Consider the following 16,807-nt stretch of genomic DNA (forward strand, 5'->3'; position numbering starts at 1 on the left):
AGGGTTGGGCTCTGGCCCAGACACAGCCCGGGGCTTATGGCTTCCACCACAGGAGGGCAGCAGCCACCCTGACCAAGAGATCTTCCAACCCACCACTTCCCTCTGCCTGCCCCAGGCCAGTTCCAAGGACACGGGCCAGCTGTATGCAGCCCTGCACCACCGCATCCTGGCCCTGCGCAGCCGTGTGGAGCAGGAACAGGAAGCCAAGATGCCTGCCCCTGAACCTGGGGCAGCCCCGTCCAACGAGGACGACAGTGACGAGGACGTCCTGGCTCCATCGGGGGCCACCGGAGGCGGTGAGCCAGTGGTCCCAGCCCTGGAGGGGATGGGGAGCCTGACCCAAGGGGCTGGGGCTCCAGCCAGGGTGGGGACCTGACGGTGAGGCCGCTGCTTCCCAACAGGTGCTGGCGAGGAAGGGGAGGGGCAGACGGCCGGAAGCACATAGCGCCGGGAGCCGGCTGCCCACGAGCCTGCTGCTTTGTCCGTCTGTCTGCCCGCCCCCCCCCCCCCCCCCCCAGCAGTGTGGAGGCGCAGGGCTCGGGAACCACACTCCCCGCTGGGTTGGCCACAGTTCGGATCCGCATGTCCCGTTCAGAAGCAGACTCGGGAACTGCCTGAATGTGGTTTGGGACACGAGACCTCATCATATTGATGAGCAAAACGAAAAAGAACATTTCTTCCCTCCCCTCCTTTGAATTGAAATGGCACATTAAGACTTGTCACGGCTTCTCACTGGGACTGGGACACTTGTTTCTTCACCCCTCCCTCCTCGTGTCCCCGGCCTCTCTGCCGTCGCCCGTCCAGGCCACCGGGTCTGTCCACACAAGTATAAACACTGGGCCTGCTGGACGCTCTGCTAACTACCGTTTTTCCAGTTTCCCACACTCTGATTTGGGGCTTATATTTTTAGATCTTTTTCCCCCAAGGCTTTGTGTTTGGTTTCTTAGGTTCGGACTCTGCTGTGCATTGAGTGGGTACAGCTCTGTCCTGGGCCACATCCTCCTCCTCCCAGGGCTCCTGGCCTCTGTGCTGGGGTGGGAGTCACCCCCCCACACTTTGTTCCCCACCCAGGGTTGCTCCAGGCCCAGTTGTGGGGTATTGAGGGGTTGGGCCCCAGACCTGGAAAGAGCTTATCTAAAAAAGGGTCACTGGACCTGGGTGGGTCCCCACCCACCCTCCTGCCTTTTCCCATCATGTCGGTCACCCATCATGTGGCACCCAGAGGCAAACCTTCCTGCTGCTGGCCATTCCTTGCCCAGCCCTTGACGACATCACTGCCCCAAGACCATCCAGGACCAGGGGCCCCTGTGAGAGGCAGAGGGGGACCTCAGCGGGACCTTCGAGGAGGGGGCAGGGGGCTGGTTCCAGGCAACCGGCCGTCTGCCACATTCGCAGCACACACAGGAGTGGGTGCTGTGCCTACCCCCACCCTGGAGCATGGCCAGGAGCCAGCCGGGCTTCACCCACCTGGGGCGGCCTGTGAAGAAGGGCCCTGTGCACAGGGCTCCGAGGGATTTCCGAGCAAAGTGCCCAGCCCCGCCCTCGGGGTGAGCGGAAGGCCTTGTCTCCACAGCTGTGCCACCCACACCTTGGGTCGGTTGTGTGCAGCCTGAGCCGTGGGAAGGCGCCAAAGGCCCTCCCAGCAGATCCAGTCACACTTCTCTGCTTTAAGCCTTAGCCAAGTAGTGACAAGTAAAACCAGATAATGCCCATGTGTTTTGGAACATTTATGTAAGATTGTCATATGAAATGTATTTGGGAACTACATTAAAACTTTTAACTAAAACCCTGGCCTCCTGCATGCCCCAGGGGCCTCAGGAAGCCGGACAGCCTGGCCAGGAACAGCCTCCACTTCCCAGAGCCACCTGGCCTGTCTGCGGGCCCCTGGCCCCTGCCCCACACTCCACATCCGGGCAGGTGACCAAACTTGGCTGCCTTCCAAGACTGGCCGCCTCCCTGCTGAGTTTTGCTTTACAGAAGAGCTGTTTGCTTCCCTGCAAACAGTGGCTCCTGGGGGGAGGAGGGGAGGGGGGTCTGCACAGCATGGACAGGGAGGGCCTTGCTCCCTGGGGTCCTGAGCCAGTGACCCATCCTTGGAAACTTTGTCCCACTTGCCCCTGGTGGCCAAGCCGGGTCCTCGGAGACCTGATCCAACCAGTCCTGGGGCCTCCACCTCAGGGGCTGCCTGGCTGGAAGCCCAGGTGAGAGGCCCTGGCTCAGGGGGGGCCGGGGGGGGGGGGGCCTACCACTACGGGGGGGGGGCTGGCTGAGCAAGTGTGCACGGCTCACAGCTGCCAGGCGCTGGTCATCATGGCCACAAACTCCTCGTCTGTGTCCACGGAGGCGCTCACGCCGCTGTAGTAGTCCTGGAATTCAGCCAGTGTGACCTGGGGGCAGATGGGCTCTAAGTAGGGACCAGAGACCCGGGCAGAGGGGGTGGGGGGTATCTGTGGGCACCCACCTGCCCATCCTTCTCAGAGGAGTCAAAGTTGTCCAGGAAGCGGCGGAGCACCTCCTCCTCAGTCCACTCCCCACTTCGCACCTTGGGGTGGGCACGGCCACTGTACACCCCCCGGAGGTCATCCACGGTCACCACACCATCCCCACTGCGGTCCAGCTTGGCAAACGCAGCTGCAATGACCGCCTCCCGGGCCTGGGACATGGGGGGCTGGAAAGGAGCAGGTCATGACTGGGGGGCCTAGTGCAGAGCACCAGGGCTTCCAGGCATCCAGGGTCAGCACTGACATCGACAAGCCCACGGAGAGCTCATCGGCACCCCCCCCCCCCCCAGACAGCAGGGCAAAGGGCCTCACCCGCAGGGCCCTCAGGAACTCCTCCAGGTCCAGCATCCCGCTGCTATCACGGTCCCAGCGCCTGCACACACCCTCCGCTTCGGCCCTGTCCAGCACCAGCCCCAGCTCAGCCAGGCCCCGATGGAGTTCCCCAGAGTCCAGGGATCGGCTCCGGTTCCGGTCCAGGCGGCGGAAAAATCTGAGGGGCGTGGGGTGCAGTTAAAAAGTGGCCCCTGGGGCTGGGGGTCAAGAAGACTCAAGGGGACAGCTCACCTGGCCAGGCCCTGGATGCCCAAGGCCCCTCGGGACAGGCACTGTGCCCGGAGCTTCTCCACAGTGGCGTCCACAGTATCCATGCCGGGTCAGGCTGGCTGGGCAACTGGCTGGAGGAGAGTTTGAGGAAGGACTCCGACTCGGCTGACCAGGCTGTGGGCCGGTGCCACAACCCTGCCCTGGCCAGCTACCTGCTTACCTGGCCTTCAACTGTCCTGGAGTCCAGACAGCCACCCCTCTGGCTCCTGCCCGCTCTGCCCAGCGTTGGCAGTGTGTCCTGCCTAGCAGGCCTGTTGCTAAGGGATGGTGGCTCAGGAGACTGGGAGGGGCCCCAGCTGTAACCCACACTGTGCCAGTGCCTCACAGCGATAGGCACAGCCCCGGGGGGTGGAGTGGCAGGGCCAGGAGGGACAGGCCAGTGCTTTTGCTGGCACCGCTGCCCACCCTCTGCCCTGCTCACTCCCAGCCTCACAGTGCCCAGGTCTGGGATAGAGCCAGACCCAGATGGGGATTGGGGGCGGTCCCCCTTCCTGGCCACAAGAAGGAGGGGGTGGGCCACAGCCCTAAGTGGCCAGAGTGTCCCGGATGGAGAGAGGCAAGGCCATGCCGAGAAGGCTTAAGACCCAATTCCTATGTGACCTGGAGCAGCTCCCCTCCCCTCCCTGGGCTCCACGGGTCCCCTTGTCCGGTGTTCAGACCAGTGTGGCTGAGCCAGGACACAGCAGTCTTACAGACTGTTTCCAGCGTTAAGTCAGACAAAGCAGTTCCTGGTAGTTACTCAGGGGCCAGTGTGAGATTTCTGTCGATGTGGGTCTTTTGGTGGTTGGTTTTTCAGTTCTCAAACAACACGTGGTGGTTTTGCTCCTAACAAGCTGGGGGAGCCAGGGGACCGCAGTACCAAGTGAAGAAGTGGCCCTGGCCCCCGACGCCATCCAAGAAGCACCGAGGCCATAATCACAGAAGGCCTCCGATCGAGACATCGACTAAGAGCGTTACACCAAATGACAGGATTGAAAATGACGCTGGATCTCCCAGGGGCTAAAACGTGGGCCCCGTTTGGGGACCCATCCACTGCAGAGACCCAGAGGTCACCAGAGGCTTTTCAAAGCCTGGACTTAGACACCGTCAGTGTTAGGAGAAACTGCAGTGACATTCTGGTGGCTCGCTGCAGTCCATAACTCTTCGAGGAGGCAGAGAACTACTCCATTGCATTTTTCATGAGGGTTACAAAAATCAGTTTTTTCCATAGAAAAGTGTAAAATATAACCACAGTTATTGTAACTCTGTTTTGGCATCTCCTCATCTTCATCAGGATATCAAGAGTAACCCCTCCAAAAACTGCAAGTGGCCCTCCCGACCCGAGGCCGGTTTACTTCGCCTCCCTGAGCCTCACTTTCCATAGCTATAAAACGGGGCAAGCCTGGGTGGCAAAGATTAGATACAAGCGCCCGTGACTGTAACTTTGTGTCTCCCCGGCCAGCAGGACCCCACCCAGGCCACTTCTCCAGCCCCCACACCGGAAGAAAGGAGGAAGGACCAAGGCCAGGAAATCATCCAATTTATTAAGCTCAGACAGGCCTCAACCTGCCTTCCCTTCGTACAAGCAGCCCCCCTTATTCTATCCAGAGAAAATGGGGCCACTGTTACTGCACTGAGGGGTCACTGTTAGATGCCAGGCGGGCAGGCTGCACCATCCTGAGGGCTGGGGACGGACCCCGAACTTTTCCAGGCCAAAATGGGCCCTACCCCTCAGTGGTTCCTGGTGTGACAGTTCCCTGAGTAAGTAGGTGGGAAAAGGGCTAGTGTGAGACCAGGCTGGGCACTTCGGCTGGGCAGAGAAAGGCACGGGGTACCCTGGTTTGATTTAGAAAATAATAGCACCCTGAATGTCTCTGGCCAAGAAGAGCAGCATAGAAATGAGTTTAAAAATAAATTCTCTAGGGAATATAAAAAAGGAGCGGGCTGCTTGCTACAAAAGCTGAACTGGCTGGGGCCTCATCAGATGTGCTAGGGGTCCCCGGCTCCCTTCAGGGCCCACAAACCCCGTCCTGTTCCTACCGAGGCCCCAGGGTGCACCTGGCGCTGGTGATAAAGAAGAAAAGCCCTGCCCTCAGGTAGCTTACACTCTGATGACAGGATGTCCCATGAAGAAAACAGAATGGGTAAGAGCAGGGGCCGGGGTTACTTCAAATAAGGTAGGCAGGGAAGGCCCCCCCTGAGGAGGTGACATCTGAGCAAAGATCTGAGTGACAAGGAACGGGGCATGTGACATCCGGGGGAAGAGCAGTCTAGGCAGAGGGAACAGCCAGTGGAAAGGCTGAGGGATGCCTGAGTTTTCCCCGGGGCAGCACAGCCTGGCCACCAGCATGTCAGCATGTCTCACACGCACTCTCCCTTCTGGGTTAAACGTTGAGGGAAGGACAGAGTTAGGGGAAAGAATCTAGGATTAAAAATCCATCTTCATACAACCAATGCACCAGTGCAAAACAGCACAAGGCTTGAGGTTCCCAATTCTGGTATGGGATGAAGAATAAGAAAAAGCTTTAGCCTAGGATGAGGGGTGCTTCAGAAGGAACGAAAATCAGGGCAGGGGGAAAAGGGGGAGAAAAACTTGATACATCTGCCTCCATGAGCGAGAGAGATCTCAAACTCAGATACTTCAGGGGCCAGACATCCAGCCCTGAGAGAGATGAGGGAGCCAACTGGACCTCACACTTTGGCTAAAGAGGGTATCCTGAGCTCAGATCCAAGCAGGCATGGCCAAGACTGAAGCCAGCAATCCAGATTTTTGTGAAACGTTGCCAATTTTTCAACAAGTTGATTGATGTAAAGTTTTGTTTAAAGAAAAACAAAACAAAACAAGGGGCGCCTGGCTGGCTCCGTTGGTAGAACATGCGACTCTTGATCTCAGGATTGTAAGTTCAAGCCCTACATTGGGTGTAGAGATTACTTAAAAATAAAATCTTAAAAAAAAAAAAACCTGTCCAGGCTAACCATATGCCTTTGGCCCTTGGGCTGCCTGTTTGAAACCTATGACTTTTTAGCAGGTTTGATGCTTGGAAAGGATTATGGCTCTGCCACGGGGTCCCCTCTGGGACACTGGTGACCCCTGAGGACACCCACAGCAGTGGAACTCCGTCTCCATTGTGCTATCTGTGCCCCAGGGCTCACACAGTGGTCCCAAACACTGCAGGCTGGAGGTGGTCCCTGTCCTCCTCTGCCCCAGTACTGTTGGCAAGGCGTGGACTGGGCCCACCAGGGAGTGGGTGGCTGGGGTCTCTGGTTGGCAGGGGCCCCAGGCGTTCAGCCTCCGCCAGGGCAGCCAGCAGCCCGGCCAGGGGTGGCCGGCGACGGCAGATGTCCTGCAGCAGCTCCGCCCGGGGCTGCAGCTGCCCAATGAGCTCATCCCTCTGACGCACAGCAGCCTGCAGGCTGCGGACAGTGGCCTCGGAGGTCAGCAGCTGCTCCTGGAGAGCGGCAAGCTCACTGGCAGAAGGCAAGACAGGGCGGTTACGGTACTGAGGGGACCAGCAATTCTCCTCCTCCCTGCCCCTGACTTCCCGGGGCTCCCCATCACCGTGAGGATAAACGCCAAGCTCCCCACCACTTCTCCAAGACCCCCTTGTTATGGACTGAATGTGTCCCCTCAAAATTCTTATGTTGAACCCCTAGCCCCCATCCCCAGTGTGATGTATTTGGAGATGGTGCCTTTGGGATAAGCTCATGAGGGTGGGGCCCTCATAGAATTAGTGCCCTTGTAAGAAGAGACACCAGACAGTTTGCTCTCTGGCCATGTGAGCACACAGCAAGAAGATGACAATCTGCAAGCCAGGATGAGAATCTGTCACCAGGAACTGAATCTGTCGGTTGGACTTTCCAGCCTCCAGAACTGTGAGGAGAAAATTTCAATTGTTTAAGGACCCCCAGCCTGTGGTATTCTGTAATGGCAGCCAAAGCAGACGAAAACTCCCTAATCACTCCCCTGCAATTCCCTTGTCCCCTACATCTTTTCCTATTTGTTGTTCAGCTTAGATGGCTCCTCTTCCAGGAAGCCTTCCATCTAGGCCCACTCAGAACCCTATGTGCCCTTCCATCACGACCCCAACTACCCCATGTCGTAACTGCCTAGTGATGTACCTGCCTAAGGACTGTGCTAGTAGGTCTCACTTATGTGCTCTAGTGCCCAGCACAGTGCCTGACACATAGTAGGTACTCAGTAAAGATGAATGAATGAATCCAACCAGCTCCTTTCCCACCTGGGCCCCGGACCTCCCTCCTCCCTGGGCACTTTTCTCATCTCTTTCGATCCTCAGCCCCTCTTCAAAACTAGAGGGGTTCTTTAAAAACGGCTGGTATGATCCCAGCCTCCTCTGCTCCAGAACCTGCCATGGATCTCAATGCCTAGGAGGTCGGTGACCCCAGCACCACTCGGAAAGAGCCAATTTTGCATTGTGGAAACAAATGGGCTCTGTTTTGGGCGCCTGGGTGGCTCAGTTGGTTGGGCGACTGCCTTCGGCTCGGGTCATGATCCTGGAGTCCCGGGATCGAGTCCCGCATCGGGCTCCCTGCTCAGCGGGGAGTCTGCTTCTCCCTCTGACCCTTCCCCCTCTCATGCTCTCTCATTCTCTCTCTCAAATAAATAAATAAAATCTTTTTTAAAAAAATGGGCTCTGTTTTAACTTAGAAATCCGCACTTGTGTGACACCTCTTAACTTTGCATGCTGGTGACTAATTCGAGGTTTGGGGTGTTCGTTTTTTTCAATCCCACCAGGAGTGCAGCCTACACGTGACTGCATGCGGTTCCCGCGCCTCTCCTTACCTTCCCATCTCCGCTCCGCCCCCGCCCACCTCCCAGAAGTCCACCGGGCCGGCCCCGGGCCTCACCAGTCCTTGGCGCGGCCCAGCTCGTCCAGGGCAGCGCGCAGCTGCTGGTCGTGGCGCGCCAGGCGCTCGGCCTGGGCGCGCACTGTGCGCTCCGCCGCGTCCAGCCGCGCCTCCAACTCCGCGGCGCGGCGGTGTACAGCCGCCAGGTGTGCGTTCGCCTCGCGGATCTGCAGCGGCTGCGGCGCCGACATGGCCCCGACCCCGTCCCCGGCGGCCCGGAACCGGCCCCGGCCACGCCCTTGGGCCCTGCCCCCGATGGGCCCCGCCCCCAAAGCCCCCCCCCCCTCAGAACCTCGGCGCGATTGGCTGCGGCAGGATGGGTCGCGCCCTCCTCAAACCCAAACACCCTCACTGGTCCCGGCACCTCAAGACTCCGCCCCTGAGCCCGGCCTAACTCTAAGATTGGCCAAGGTTCTGACAAGCCACGCCTCCAGGTGGGCCTGAGTCCTCGATGGCGCTCCCTGTTCAGGCTCCCGCAACGGGACTGGTCACGCCTTCGAGACAGGCCCCGCTCCACTGAGGAACCAACACCAGAAGCATTAGTCCGGGTCCTGCGGCCCAGCAAGCGTGGCCACGCTCCAGGCTTCGCCTCTCTCAGATCCACCCGGAAGGCCACGGACACGCCCCTTAAGCAAACGTACAGCTCCGGTTCGGCCAAGTCCCTTGGGGGCGTGTCTTCGGTTCTGGCCACGCCCCCCAGTCTAGCGCGGACCTCCTCCGTTCCAGGGCTCGGACAAGCCGGTCACAAGGTGAGCACGAGTGGCGTCCCTATAAAATCCTAGCCCTGGGATCGGTACCTTTTCCCGCCCTGGAACCTGGCCACGCCCCAAAATAGTCGCACGCGGTTCAGACCCCCATACTCACGCAGATTCTGGCGCTGAGAGTGGTCACATTTGCGCTGTGCCCCGCCCCGGAGTTACATCTTGCTCCTATCAAGTGGAGCCCCGCCCCGCGCCCGAATCTGCGCTTGGAGATAGGCCTAGAACCGGTCATAGTCCCTCCCCTGCATTAAGCCCCACCTCCGGGTGTCAACCTTTCCTAACCTAGGACCTTCTGAGTTGGAACTGGTGAGATCTGCCTTCACTGATTCTGGCTTACCTCAGTTTCTCGTTCTTGAAGGCGGCTGGGGGTGCACGCGCGCTTCCTTTACGCCAGTCCCGACTCGGCGCGTGCGCGCGACCGTGTCTGTGTCCGCGGTGTTCAATAAAGTTGCACGCTTGTTGTCGGCCCCTCCGCCCGAGAGATTGCGCGCGCCGCCCAGGAAGTCTCGCGAGAACGCGGGGCCGCTGCCCTTGGACACGGGGAGCCGGCGGGCTGTACTGTGCGGGGCCAGGGGTGTGCAATCATGGCGCGGACGCTTCTTCAGCAATACCTGGACATCCCCGATGGCACCGAGTGCCACCGCAAGACCTACGCCAGCACCACGGTCAGTGGTGCCGCTGGTGAGCATTCTCGGCCGGTCCCCGAGGGCAGAGGGTGCAGGGAGGTCATAGAGTCGCTGGGGGCTGTCCCAGGGCGTCCTGCGGCGCTGGGGATCTCGCAGGTGCCGTAAAGTTGTCGCCGGGATGTCTGGGGCGGCCCTGGGTCGCTGGGGAGCTCTTGTACGAGATAGACTTTGTGGGGGTGTCGGACTGATTCAGAGGGCGCTTGAAGGCGACAGGGTCACTGGGAGCTCTCCGAGGGGGTCGCAGGAGCGCTGGGTATCTCACGGGATGACACGTCGTCGTGGGGGTGTCTGAGGAGGCCTTGAGGAACTCTTGGGTGAAGGGGGTCCGGCAGGGTTGGAGGGCACCGGGAAGTGGTACATGTGACAGGTTGGCCACTGGGGTCGTCAGAAGCGGTTGCTGGGGGCTGGGATTTGGGGGTTACTGTTGAAGCTATCACCAGGCTCTGGGGACGTCGTTGAGTGGCAGAGGGCCTTTACTGGGGCTCAAAGGAGCTGGGGATTCATGAGGCTTAACAACAGGGTGAGTTAAGGTTATTTGGGGGGATCATGGGTGTGTCTCGGGGGTACAGAAGTTTGAGAACGTTCCAGTGTGAGAGAAAGTCTTTTTAGGGTTCAGGAGAGCGGGATGGTTAGGGATATCTGAAGCTTTTATTGGGACCACCAGAGGGGCCGTAGGGGTGCTGAGGTGGGTCAGGGGCTACTATAAGGGTAGCCTTGGGAGGGCATAAGGGGACTACGGCCCTAACACTCTTCTGCACGGGACACCTCAGCATCTCGCCCCTTCCAGTCTCTCTCGAGAGGTAGGAATGATGGTTTGGGCCACCTCCATATCTCCAGCTCCTGAAACAAGGCCTGGCAGAAGTTGAGTCTCCACTGGGACGCATTTGGATTAAGGTAGACCTGATCATCACTCCATTTTCTGAGATCAACAATTATCGTGCCCATTTCTCAGAGGTGGAAACTGAAGGTCAGAGAGGTGTGTTAACTATCCCAGGGTCTTTTCGAGCCGGTATGCAAATCCACGTCTGCTGATCTGCTCCTGAGAGAGGCTGGGGCAAGGACTGTGCGTGCAGGATCCTTGTGGAGGGGCCTCAGGAGAGAGGGTGGTTGGGGAGTCTGCTTGCGTGGCGAGTTGTGGGGACAGTAGAGGTGTGTGGCAGGGTCTCTAGGGCGCCTTTGGAGAGGGTTGCGCAGTGCGGGGTGGGATCACTGTAGGGGGACCTTATTCGGGCACATTCTTATAGGGAAATGCTGACGTTGGGGAATGCCTGGCAGGACTTTGTGGAGGCCCATGGTTGTGTCTAAAGGGGAATTAAAGTAGGAGGAGGGGGTCGCCTGAGGGGCACGTGGGGCCTTCGGGGAGATAACGGGAATTGGATGGTTTAAGGGATTTTGAATCTGAGAAAGACATTGATGTTGGTGTTTCTGAGTGGGAGTGCACATGTGTGATCACAAAGGCACAGTCCATGGGGGTGGACTGACATCTCCGGAGGCTCTTGGGGGAGACTGAGTACATTTCAGGAGCGGGGGCTTGCTGGAAGGTCTTTGGGGGAGTGTGGGTGGGAACTTTGACAGAGGTGCCATGTCAGGCAGTCGCTGAGAGACTCGGATTTATGGTGGTCACCAGCCCCTGTGAGCCTTCGAGGGTATCACTGTGTGGGTGTGTGTATGCTTACTTCGCCCGCCTGCCTTCTCTCTCACTGGCCAGCTCCACTCAACATGCAGGACTTGGCTCCTGGATCCTCTCTTACCTTCCCTGCCTCCCCTCAGGCCTCACTGAGAGAACACTCTTGTTTCCTGTCTGGCTTTCCTGAGATGGTGAGCCCCCGGAGGGCAGAGAGACTGTACCCTCTAGCATCAGCGCCCTGTGGGCACACAGTAACCCTGAATGAATGAATGAATGAATGAATGAATGAATGAAGGCCCCCAGTAACTCTTGTGGATGGGTGGCTGGATGAGCGAATTAGGGCATATAGTAACTGAATGAATGTGTGAATGAATGAAGTAGCTGGATGGATGGAAGAATGAATGAATGAATGTGGGCACACAGTGACTGTGAAAAGGAATGACAACCTGCAGTCACTGTGAAGGAAGGAAGGAATGAATAAAGGGTCGAGTGTGCACTGTGTCTGGAGGTCACTGCTGGAGGCTGAGAAAGAGCCAGGAGCAGGTGGGAGTTGGGAAGAGGGCCTTTTGCAGGGTGATGGGGGGCCATGGAAAGGTCCGAGTCAGTAGAGACCCTCATGTGCTGGGGGTCACAGGATGTGGGGAGGGTGGGCTATGGCAGGTCACCATATTGGATGATTGCTAGGAGACAGTTCATCCACTCCCAGTTCTAGGGTTTCTGAGGGGATTAGGATGGCGGGGGCACGGTCTGTGTGCAGCGTGGAATGTGAGCTGGCGGACAGGTTGGGACGGGCTGGCCCTGGGAGGTCCCTGTGGTGACTGAGCCATGCGGGGGGTCTGTAGGGAGAGGAGGGGTGTGTTGTCTGCCCTGAGCAGGGTCAGCTGGAGGATGGGGAGCTCTGTGTTAGGCTCTTCCTGGTGATTCAGAACCAGCCAGGTGGGCCCTGGTCTGCCTCCCCCTCCCCCCCCCCCCCCACTGAGGAGGGTCTGGTCGGGGCAGCTGCCCAAGGCCTTGCCTTGGCCTCACCTCAGACCCACACAGCATCCCGGGCAGTGTTTGCTCAAGATGCCCCAGGATAGAGCCTCGGGCCTTACCACCCACCTGGCACTCGGGTCCAGGCCCAGCCCCTGCCGGGCCCCTCATGCGCAAGAGCCAGTGTCGGGCAGGGAGGCCAGGGCGAGCAGAGATGGAAAAGCTGACCGGAGTGGCAAGGCCGGGTGGGCGGGAGCGGCTGCTGAGCCAGCCAGGTGCGAGGGATGGGCCCAGGCCCAAGCTGCCAGCAGGAGGGGGCCCAAGGGTGACGAACAGCAGGCCTTGGCAGCCCCGGCAGCCAAGTCTCCGCCAAGGAGCCCTGGGCCCCATGGGAGAATGCAGCCTTGGCTGGGAGTGGGGAGCAGGGCCTGGGTGCCAAGCCCTGTGGGGCTCAGCCATGCTGTCTGTGCTGGTACGTGAGGCCAGAGAGCAGCCCAGCCACTTGGGCCCTGGGCCCGTTCCCGTGTCCACTGCAAGCTGGACCAGTGCACTGTGGAGGGTGAAGGGGCCCCGGGCAGGCCTTGGTCAGGCCTTGCGGAGGGAGGCCTGAGGCCCGGAGGTAAGGGTGAGAGCCCAGGGTTTGGAGCAGTAGACTGGGTTGGAATCCCACTGTGGCTGCTCAGCAGCTGTGGGGCCCTGGGTAAACCTCAGAACAGTCCCTTCCTGGGCGAAGGGGTGGTGCTAGGAGCCTCCTTCTGGGTGCCATGGGGACAGAGGGAGAGAGGGTTTCTCTGGTAGTGGAGGGGCCTGCCCCCAGCCAGGGCCCCTCCTGGTCTCAGCGCCCAGTTCCTGGTCCAACTCACCTCACCCTCTCTGGTCCCACAGGCCTGATCTTCTCTGCCTACAGTGTCACGCTCCAGCCCCCGGACTCCTTCCTAGAGGGAGTGGCAAGGACAGGGCGGTACACATTTACTGCAGGTGAGCGAGCCTTGGCTTCTCCTTAGGGGCCCTCCTGGCACTGGCCCTGGGCCCTGACTCAACGCTCACCCCCCCACCTGCACCCCAACAGCCGCCATCGGTGCCATATTTGGCCTCACGTCCTGCCTCAGCGCTCAGGTCCGAGAGAAGCCCGATGACCCCCTGAACTACTTCATCGGAGGCTGTGCCGGAGGCCTGACCCTGGGAGCACGCAGTAAGTGAGCCCCCCATTCTGACCTCCGCTGACCACAACCCCCCATTCTATCCCAGACCAGGGGCCAGGAAGGGGCCAGGTGTGTGGGATGCTCACCCCAGCAGAGGAGGGGGCAGTCCCCGTGAAACCTTCCAGTGCTTTTGAATCTCTGCCACCAGCCAGTCCAGTAATACTAAGAGCTGCTTTGCTTAAACACCTACTGCATGTCTACCTCACCAAGCCCATATACCCGCCTGTGACTCAGTGTGGCATTCAGCCTGGCCCACAAAGCTCTGCACAACCTGCCCCATCCCCTCTACCCTCCCTTCCTCCCTCTCTCCCCCTTGCTCACTCTGTATAAGCTACACAAGCCGCCTTGCTGTTCCTCCAAGCCAGGCCCAGTCCTGCCCCAGGGCCTTTGCATGTGCTGTGCCCACTTACTGGAGTGCTATTCACCCAGATGTCAGCACAGCTCCCTCTTTCACTGTCCAAACCCCCCTGTGGATGATCTGGGTCCACTGCCCTCATTCCTTATCGCCCTCCTTTGCTGCACCTTGTCAGAGAACACAAGGCCACTGTCTGTCTCTGCCCCTGCCCCTGCCCCATGAGCATGGAGAACGTGTGTGGTCCTTGCATTGCCGTCCCTCTCCCAGCACCCAGAGCCCTGATTGACCAAACACAGCCCTGCAGGGGAGCTACACTTACCATCCCCACCTGGAGATACACGGACTAGCTCCGAGAGGGGGCTTGGGTGGTGCGAGGTCACCTGGGAACCAGCAGAGCATGCCTCCCTAGTGGGAGGCAGGGCGGGGGCCCCACACCAGCCTGGCACAGTGCAGCCACCTGGAACGGAGCAGTCACTGCTTTTTCCACCTCCCACAGCCTCCGGGCTGGCAACTGCCCTGGCCCACCAGTCTGCCAGTGCTTGGTGGAAGGTTCCAGTCAGGCAGAGGGAGGGCACGGTGGAGGGAGGTGGAGGCCCATGCATTCTAGGGTTTGACACATACCCCCAGCCCGCCAAGGGGGTGAGCCCTGCACACGGCAGGCCCGCCTCCCTGCCCAGCGACAGCCCTCAGGCAAGCAGGGCCGTTCTGCGCTCTCGCGTTCACGGTCCACAGAGCAAATACAGGGCCTGGCGCCTGCGGCCAGCGCACCCCGGCTGAGGCTCCACCGAGCGCGGGGTCCCCCTCCCCGGACCGGACTGACAGCCTCGGTTCCCGGGTTTCCACACACATCTTCACCCAGAGGGGCCCCTGACTTAATCCTCGGGACCCACAGCCCCGAGCCCCTAAGCCTCACGGGAAGGCCGTGTTCTTGGGCTCCCGGGGGAGGCGGCGGGGAAGCCGCATGGCCGCCTGACGCCGCCCTCCCAACTCCGGCAGCTCACAGCTACGGGATCGGAGCCGCCGCCTGCGCGTACATGGGCATGACAGCCGCGCTGCTCAAGATGGGCCAGCAGGAGGGCTGGAAGGTGTTTGCGGCGCCCAAGGTGTAGCCCCCCGCCCCCCGCCCCGGTCCGCGGGCGGGCTCAGATGCGACTGAAAATAAATTCTGTGTGTATTCTTTGTGTGCGTCTCCCTCCCCTCCCCTCCCCTCCCCTCCTCTCCTCTGGGATGAAGCCCCGTCCCCGGTGGGCTGGGTGACAGTGTCGCTCCAGCAGCAGCCCAGTGGGCGCCAGCTTGGCCCTGAAGACCGGAGCCGGGCACCGCCCCCCAACAGCCCTTCCTGCAGCGCCCCCAGCAGGTCACAGGCCATCCCCTCTCTGTGCTCCCCCCGCCCAAAGCCAATGGCATGTGGAAAACACACCCAGGGCCCACGCACGACCTGACTCCAAATTCTTGGGCATTGGAGCAGAGCACCCCCGACCCGCTGGCCCAGGAGCCTTGTCCCCAGGTGACAGGTGGCTGACAGGCCACCAGGATCCTGCAAAGCAGGGGCCTGTGGCGGGCACCAGAGAAGAATCCTGATCCTCGCCGGCCGCCGCCTGTCAGGCCCAGTGATTTAGGCAGCCTGGGAATGCCAGCCCTGGCCCCTAGCGTGCTGCGGAATGGGCTCTGGCAGCCAGAAAGGAAGGCTTGCTGCAGCATGTCGAGGTGGGCCATGAATTAGGGCTCTCTGGGCTTTACCCTGGGGAGCGGGGTCGGGCACTGCAAGTGGCCTAGAGGCAGCAGGAGCCGGGCCCTGAGGCCCCCTTCTCGCCCCATCCCTCACCCTTTCCCCCCCACCACCCACCCAGGTGCCGACATGGTTGGAAGCCGGACTTGGAGCCTTGCTCTCTGTCCACCCTGGGCTGTCATTTGGCCAGATGTCGGGCAGCTCGGATCTAGCGTGTGCAGAGCCCGGGCCCTGCTGGCTGCAGCTGGGCTGGCCTCACCAGCTCACTACCCCATAGCCACTCCGAGTCTCCCGCCACAGGGGGCACCGGCTCCAGCTCGGGGTCGCGGCCAGGCGGGAGAAAGGCTGGGAGGAGACGTGGACCTGCCGAGCCCTGAGAGCGCTCGGGTCCCAGACCTGCACCAGAGTCCCAGCTCTTGGTTCTTTTTTTTTTTTTCTTTTTTTAAAGATTTTATTTATTTATTTGACAGACACAGCGAGAGAGGGAACACAAGCAGGGGGAGTGGGAGAGGGAGAAGCAGGCTCTCCGCTGAGCAGGGAGCCCGATGCGGGGCTCGATCCCAGGACCCTGGGATCACGACCTGCGCCGAAGGCAGACGGTTAACGACTGAGCCACCCAGGCGCCCCCCAGCTCTTGGTTCTTTACTGGTTTTATTCTCAGTGGCAAGTGGGGACAACAGGGTCCCTCCCTCAGCAATGTTCCAGGAAGAGGGAAGCCCCCCCTTCTCTGCTCTCTGAGGGGGAACAGGCCCTTAGGCTCCTGCACAGGCTGGTGTGTCCCTGCTGCAGCCGGCAGGGGGCAGAGCCCACCGATGCTTGGCCCCCTGCCCCCCAGCCCTGTGGGGTGAAGGAGTCAGTTTGTATCCCTGCCCCTCTCCCTTCCCTTCCTCACTCATCCTGCCCGCCACAGCCGGCAGAACGGGGGCGACAGTAAGAGTCGTTTCAGCGGACCTGGTGCTGCAGGTAGGGCCTCTGGTCACCGAGGGCTGAAAGGGGGACCTGGTCAAGGCTCAGCAGTCGGTCACTTCTCAGCCGGATCTACCCAGGCCTCCCCACACACCCTTCCGCAGCCCCCTGGTTTGTTTTTGTTTTTTTTTAAGATTTATTTTATTTTAGAAAGCGAGAATGAGCATGACTGGGAGAAGCAGAGAGAATCTCAAGCAAACTCCACACTGACCACAGAGCCTGACATGGGGCTTGATCACATGACCCTGAGATCACAAGTCGAAACAAAGAGTCAGGCACTTAACTGATGGCCACCACCACCCCCCACCCCTGGCTCTTTGTGAAGCCCAAGCCCCAGAGGAAAAGCAAAAGTTCACAGCCAGCCAGTCCCTTCCTGCTTCCTAGCCTCAGTTTCCCCTTTAGCTGGCTCAGACCAGGGCTGTGCTGGACACCTATTCAGCCCTCTCTGGGCTGGCTGGCCGCCAGTGTTGGAGCAGGCCCCCCGGAATGGGGCAGGAAGGAGTGGCTGCCTGCTGGGCTCCAGGGACCGCCCCCCCAAGTCCAGACCCCCTTGCCCATAA

The 16,807-nt window shown here is 60.2% G+C and overlaps 4 protein-coding genes across 18 annotated transcripts in view; 2 read left to right on the forward strand and 2 right to left on the reverse strand.

The window, feature by feature from the left end:
• RANBP3 (RAN binding protein 3) overlaps window positions 1-1,786 on the forward strand; it is a 53,830-nt gene extending 52,044 nt beyond the window's left edge. For all 12 annotated transcript variants that reach the window (XM_025861438.2, XM_025861440.2, XM_025861443.2 and 9 more), the window contains 2 exons: window positions 116-296; window positions 402-1,786. In XM_025861438.2, coding sequence (XP_025717223.1) covers window positions 116-296; window positions 402-445 — 225 coding nt within the window. In that variant the 3' untranslated portion in view covers window positions 446-1,786. The remainder of the gene's footprint in view (window positions 1-115; window positions 297-401) is intronic.
• Window positions 1,713-9,154, reverse strand: CAPS (calcyphosine). Of its 4 annotated transcripts, none has more exons than XM_025861452.2 (5): window positions 9,048-9,154; window positions 3,066-3,175; window positions 2,814-2,991; window positions 2,462-2,668; window positions 1,713-2,387 (listed from the first exon to the last, which is right to left on the reverse strand). In XM_025861452.2, the coding sequence occupies exons 2-5, from the start codon at window positions 3,146-3,148 to the stop codon at window positions 2,286-2,288; spliced, it is 570 nt and encodes a 189-aa protein (XP_025717237.1). In that variant the 5' UTR covers window positions 3,149-3,175; window positions 9,048-9,154; the 3' UTR covers window positions 1,713-2,285. The 4 variants fall into 4 exon arrangements, with proteins under 4 accessions (XP_025717237.1, XP_025717236.1, XP_025717238.1 ...); XM_025861451.2 differs by lacking the exon at window positions 9,048-9,154 and adding an exon at window positions 7,950-8,083; XM_025861453.2 differs by lacking the exon at window positions 9,048-9,154 and adding an exon at window positions 3,265-4,477.
• On the reverse strand, window positions 4,607-8,174 carry VMAC (vimentin type intermediate filament associated coiled-coil protein). Its single transcript, XM_025861454.2, has 2 exons — window positions 7,950-8,174; window positions 4,607-6,551 (listed from the first exon to the last, which is right to left on the reverse strand). Exons 1-2 carry the CDS (start codon window positions 8,138-8,140, stop codon window positions 6,233-6,235), a joined length of 510 nt encoding a protein of 169 aa, XP_025717239.1. The 5' UTR covers window positions 8,141-8,174; the 3' UTR covers window positions 4,607-6,232.
• Window positions 9,155-9,209: 55 nt separating the features above from the next.
• On the forward strand, window positions 9,210-14,731 carry NDUFA11 (NADH:ubiquinone oxidoreductase subunit A11). Its single transcript, XM_025861455.2, has 4 exons — window positions 9,210-9,391; window positions 12,881-12,973; window positions 13,065-13,187; window positions 14,549-14,731. Exons 1-4 carry the CDS (start codon window positions 9,295-9,297, stop codon window positions 14,659-14,661), a joined length of 426 nt encoding a protein of 141 aa, XP_025717240.1. The 5' UTR covers window positions 9,210-9,294; the 3' UTR covers window positions 14,662-14,731.
• The last annotated feature ends 2,076 nt before the right edge of the window (window positions 14,732-16,807 follow it).

This window comes from Callorhinus ursinus, unplaced genomic scaffold (assembly GCF_003265705.2).
Source record: "Callorhinus ursinus isolate GAN/ISIS: 27379988/994484 unplaced genomic scaffold, GSC_fseal_2.0 scaffold77, whole genome shotgun sequence".
NCBI lineage: Eukaryota > Metazoa > Chordata > Mammalia > Carnivora > Otariidae > Callorhinus > Callorhinus ursinus.

Bases quoted from the DNA above. Each gene is read 5' to 3' on its own strand.
- CAPS (XM_025861452.2), bottom strand. From the start codon at position 3,148: ATGGATACTGTGGACGCCACTGTGGAGAAGCTCCGGGCACAGTGCCTG. The intron at 2,992-3,065 runs GTGAGCTGTCCC...CACGCCCCTCAG, and splicing joins GGCATCCAGGGCCTGGCCAG to ATTTTTCCGCCGCCTGGACC. The intron at 2,388-2,461 runs GTGGGTGCCCAC...ATCTGCCCCCAG, and splicing joins CCTCTGAGAAGGATGGGCAG to GTCACACTGGCTGAATTCCA.
- VMAC (XM_025861454.2), bottom strand. From the start codon at position 8,140: ATGTCGGCGCCGCAGCCGCTGCAGATCCGCGAGGCGAACGCACACCTG. The intron at 6,552-7,949 runs GTGAGGCCCGGG...GCCTTCTGCCAG, and splicing joins CTGGGCCGCGCCAAGGACTG to TGAGCTTGCCGCTCTCCAGG.
- NDUFA11 (XM_025861455.2), top strand. From the start codon at position 9,295: ATGGCGCGGACGCTTCTTCAGCAATACCTGGACATCCCCGATGGCACC. The intron at 9,392-12,880 runs GTGAGCATTCTC...CTGGTCCCACAG, and splicing joins CACGGTCAGTGGTGCCGCTG to GCCTGATCTTCTCTGCCTAC. The intron at 13,188-14,548 runs GTAAGTGAGCCC...CAACTCCGGCAG, and splicing joins CCTGACCCTGGGAGCACGCA to CTCACAGCTACGGGATCGGA.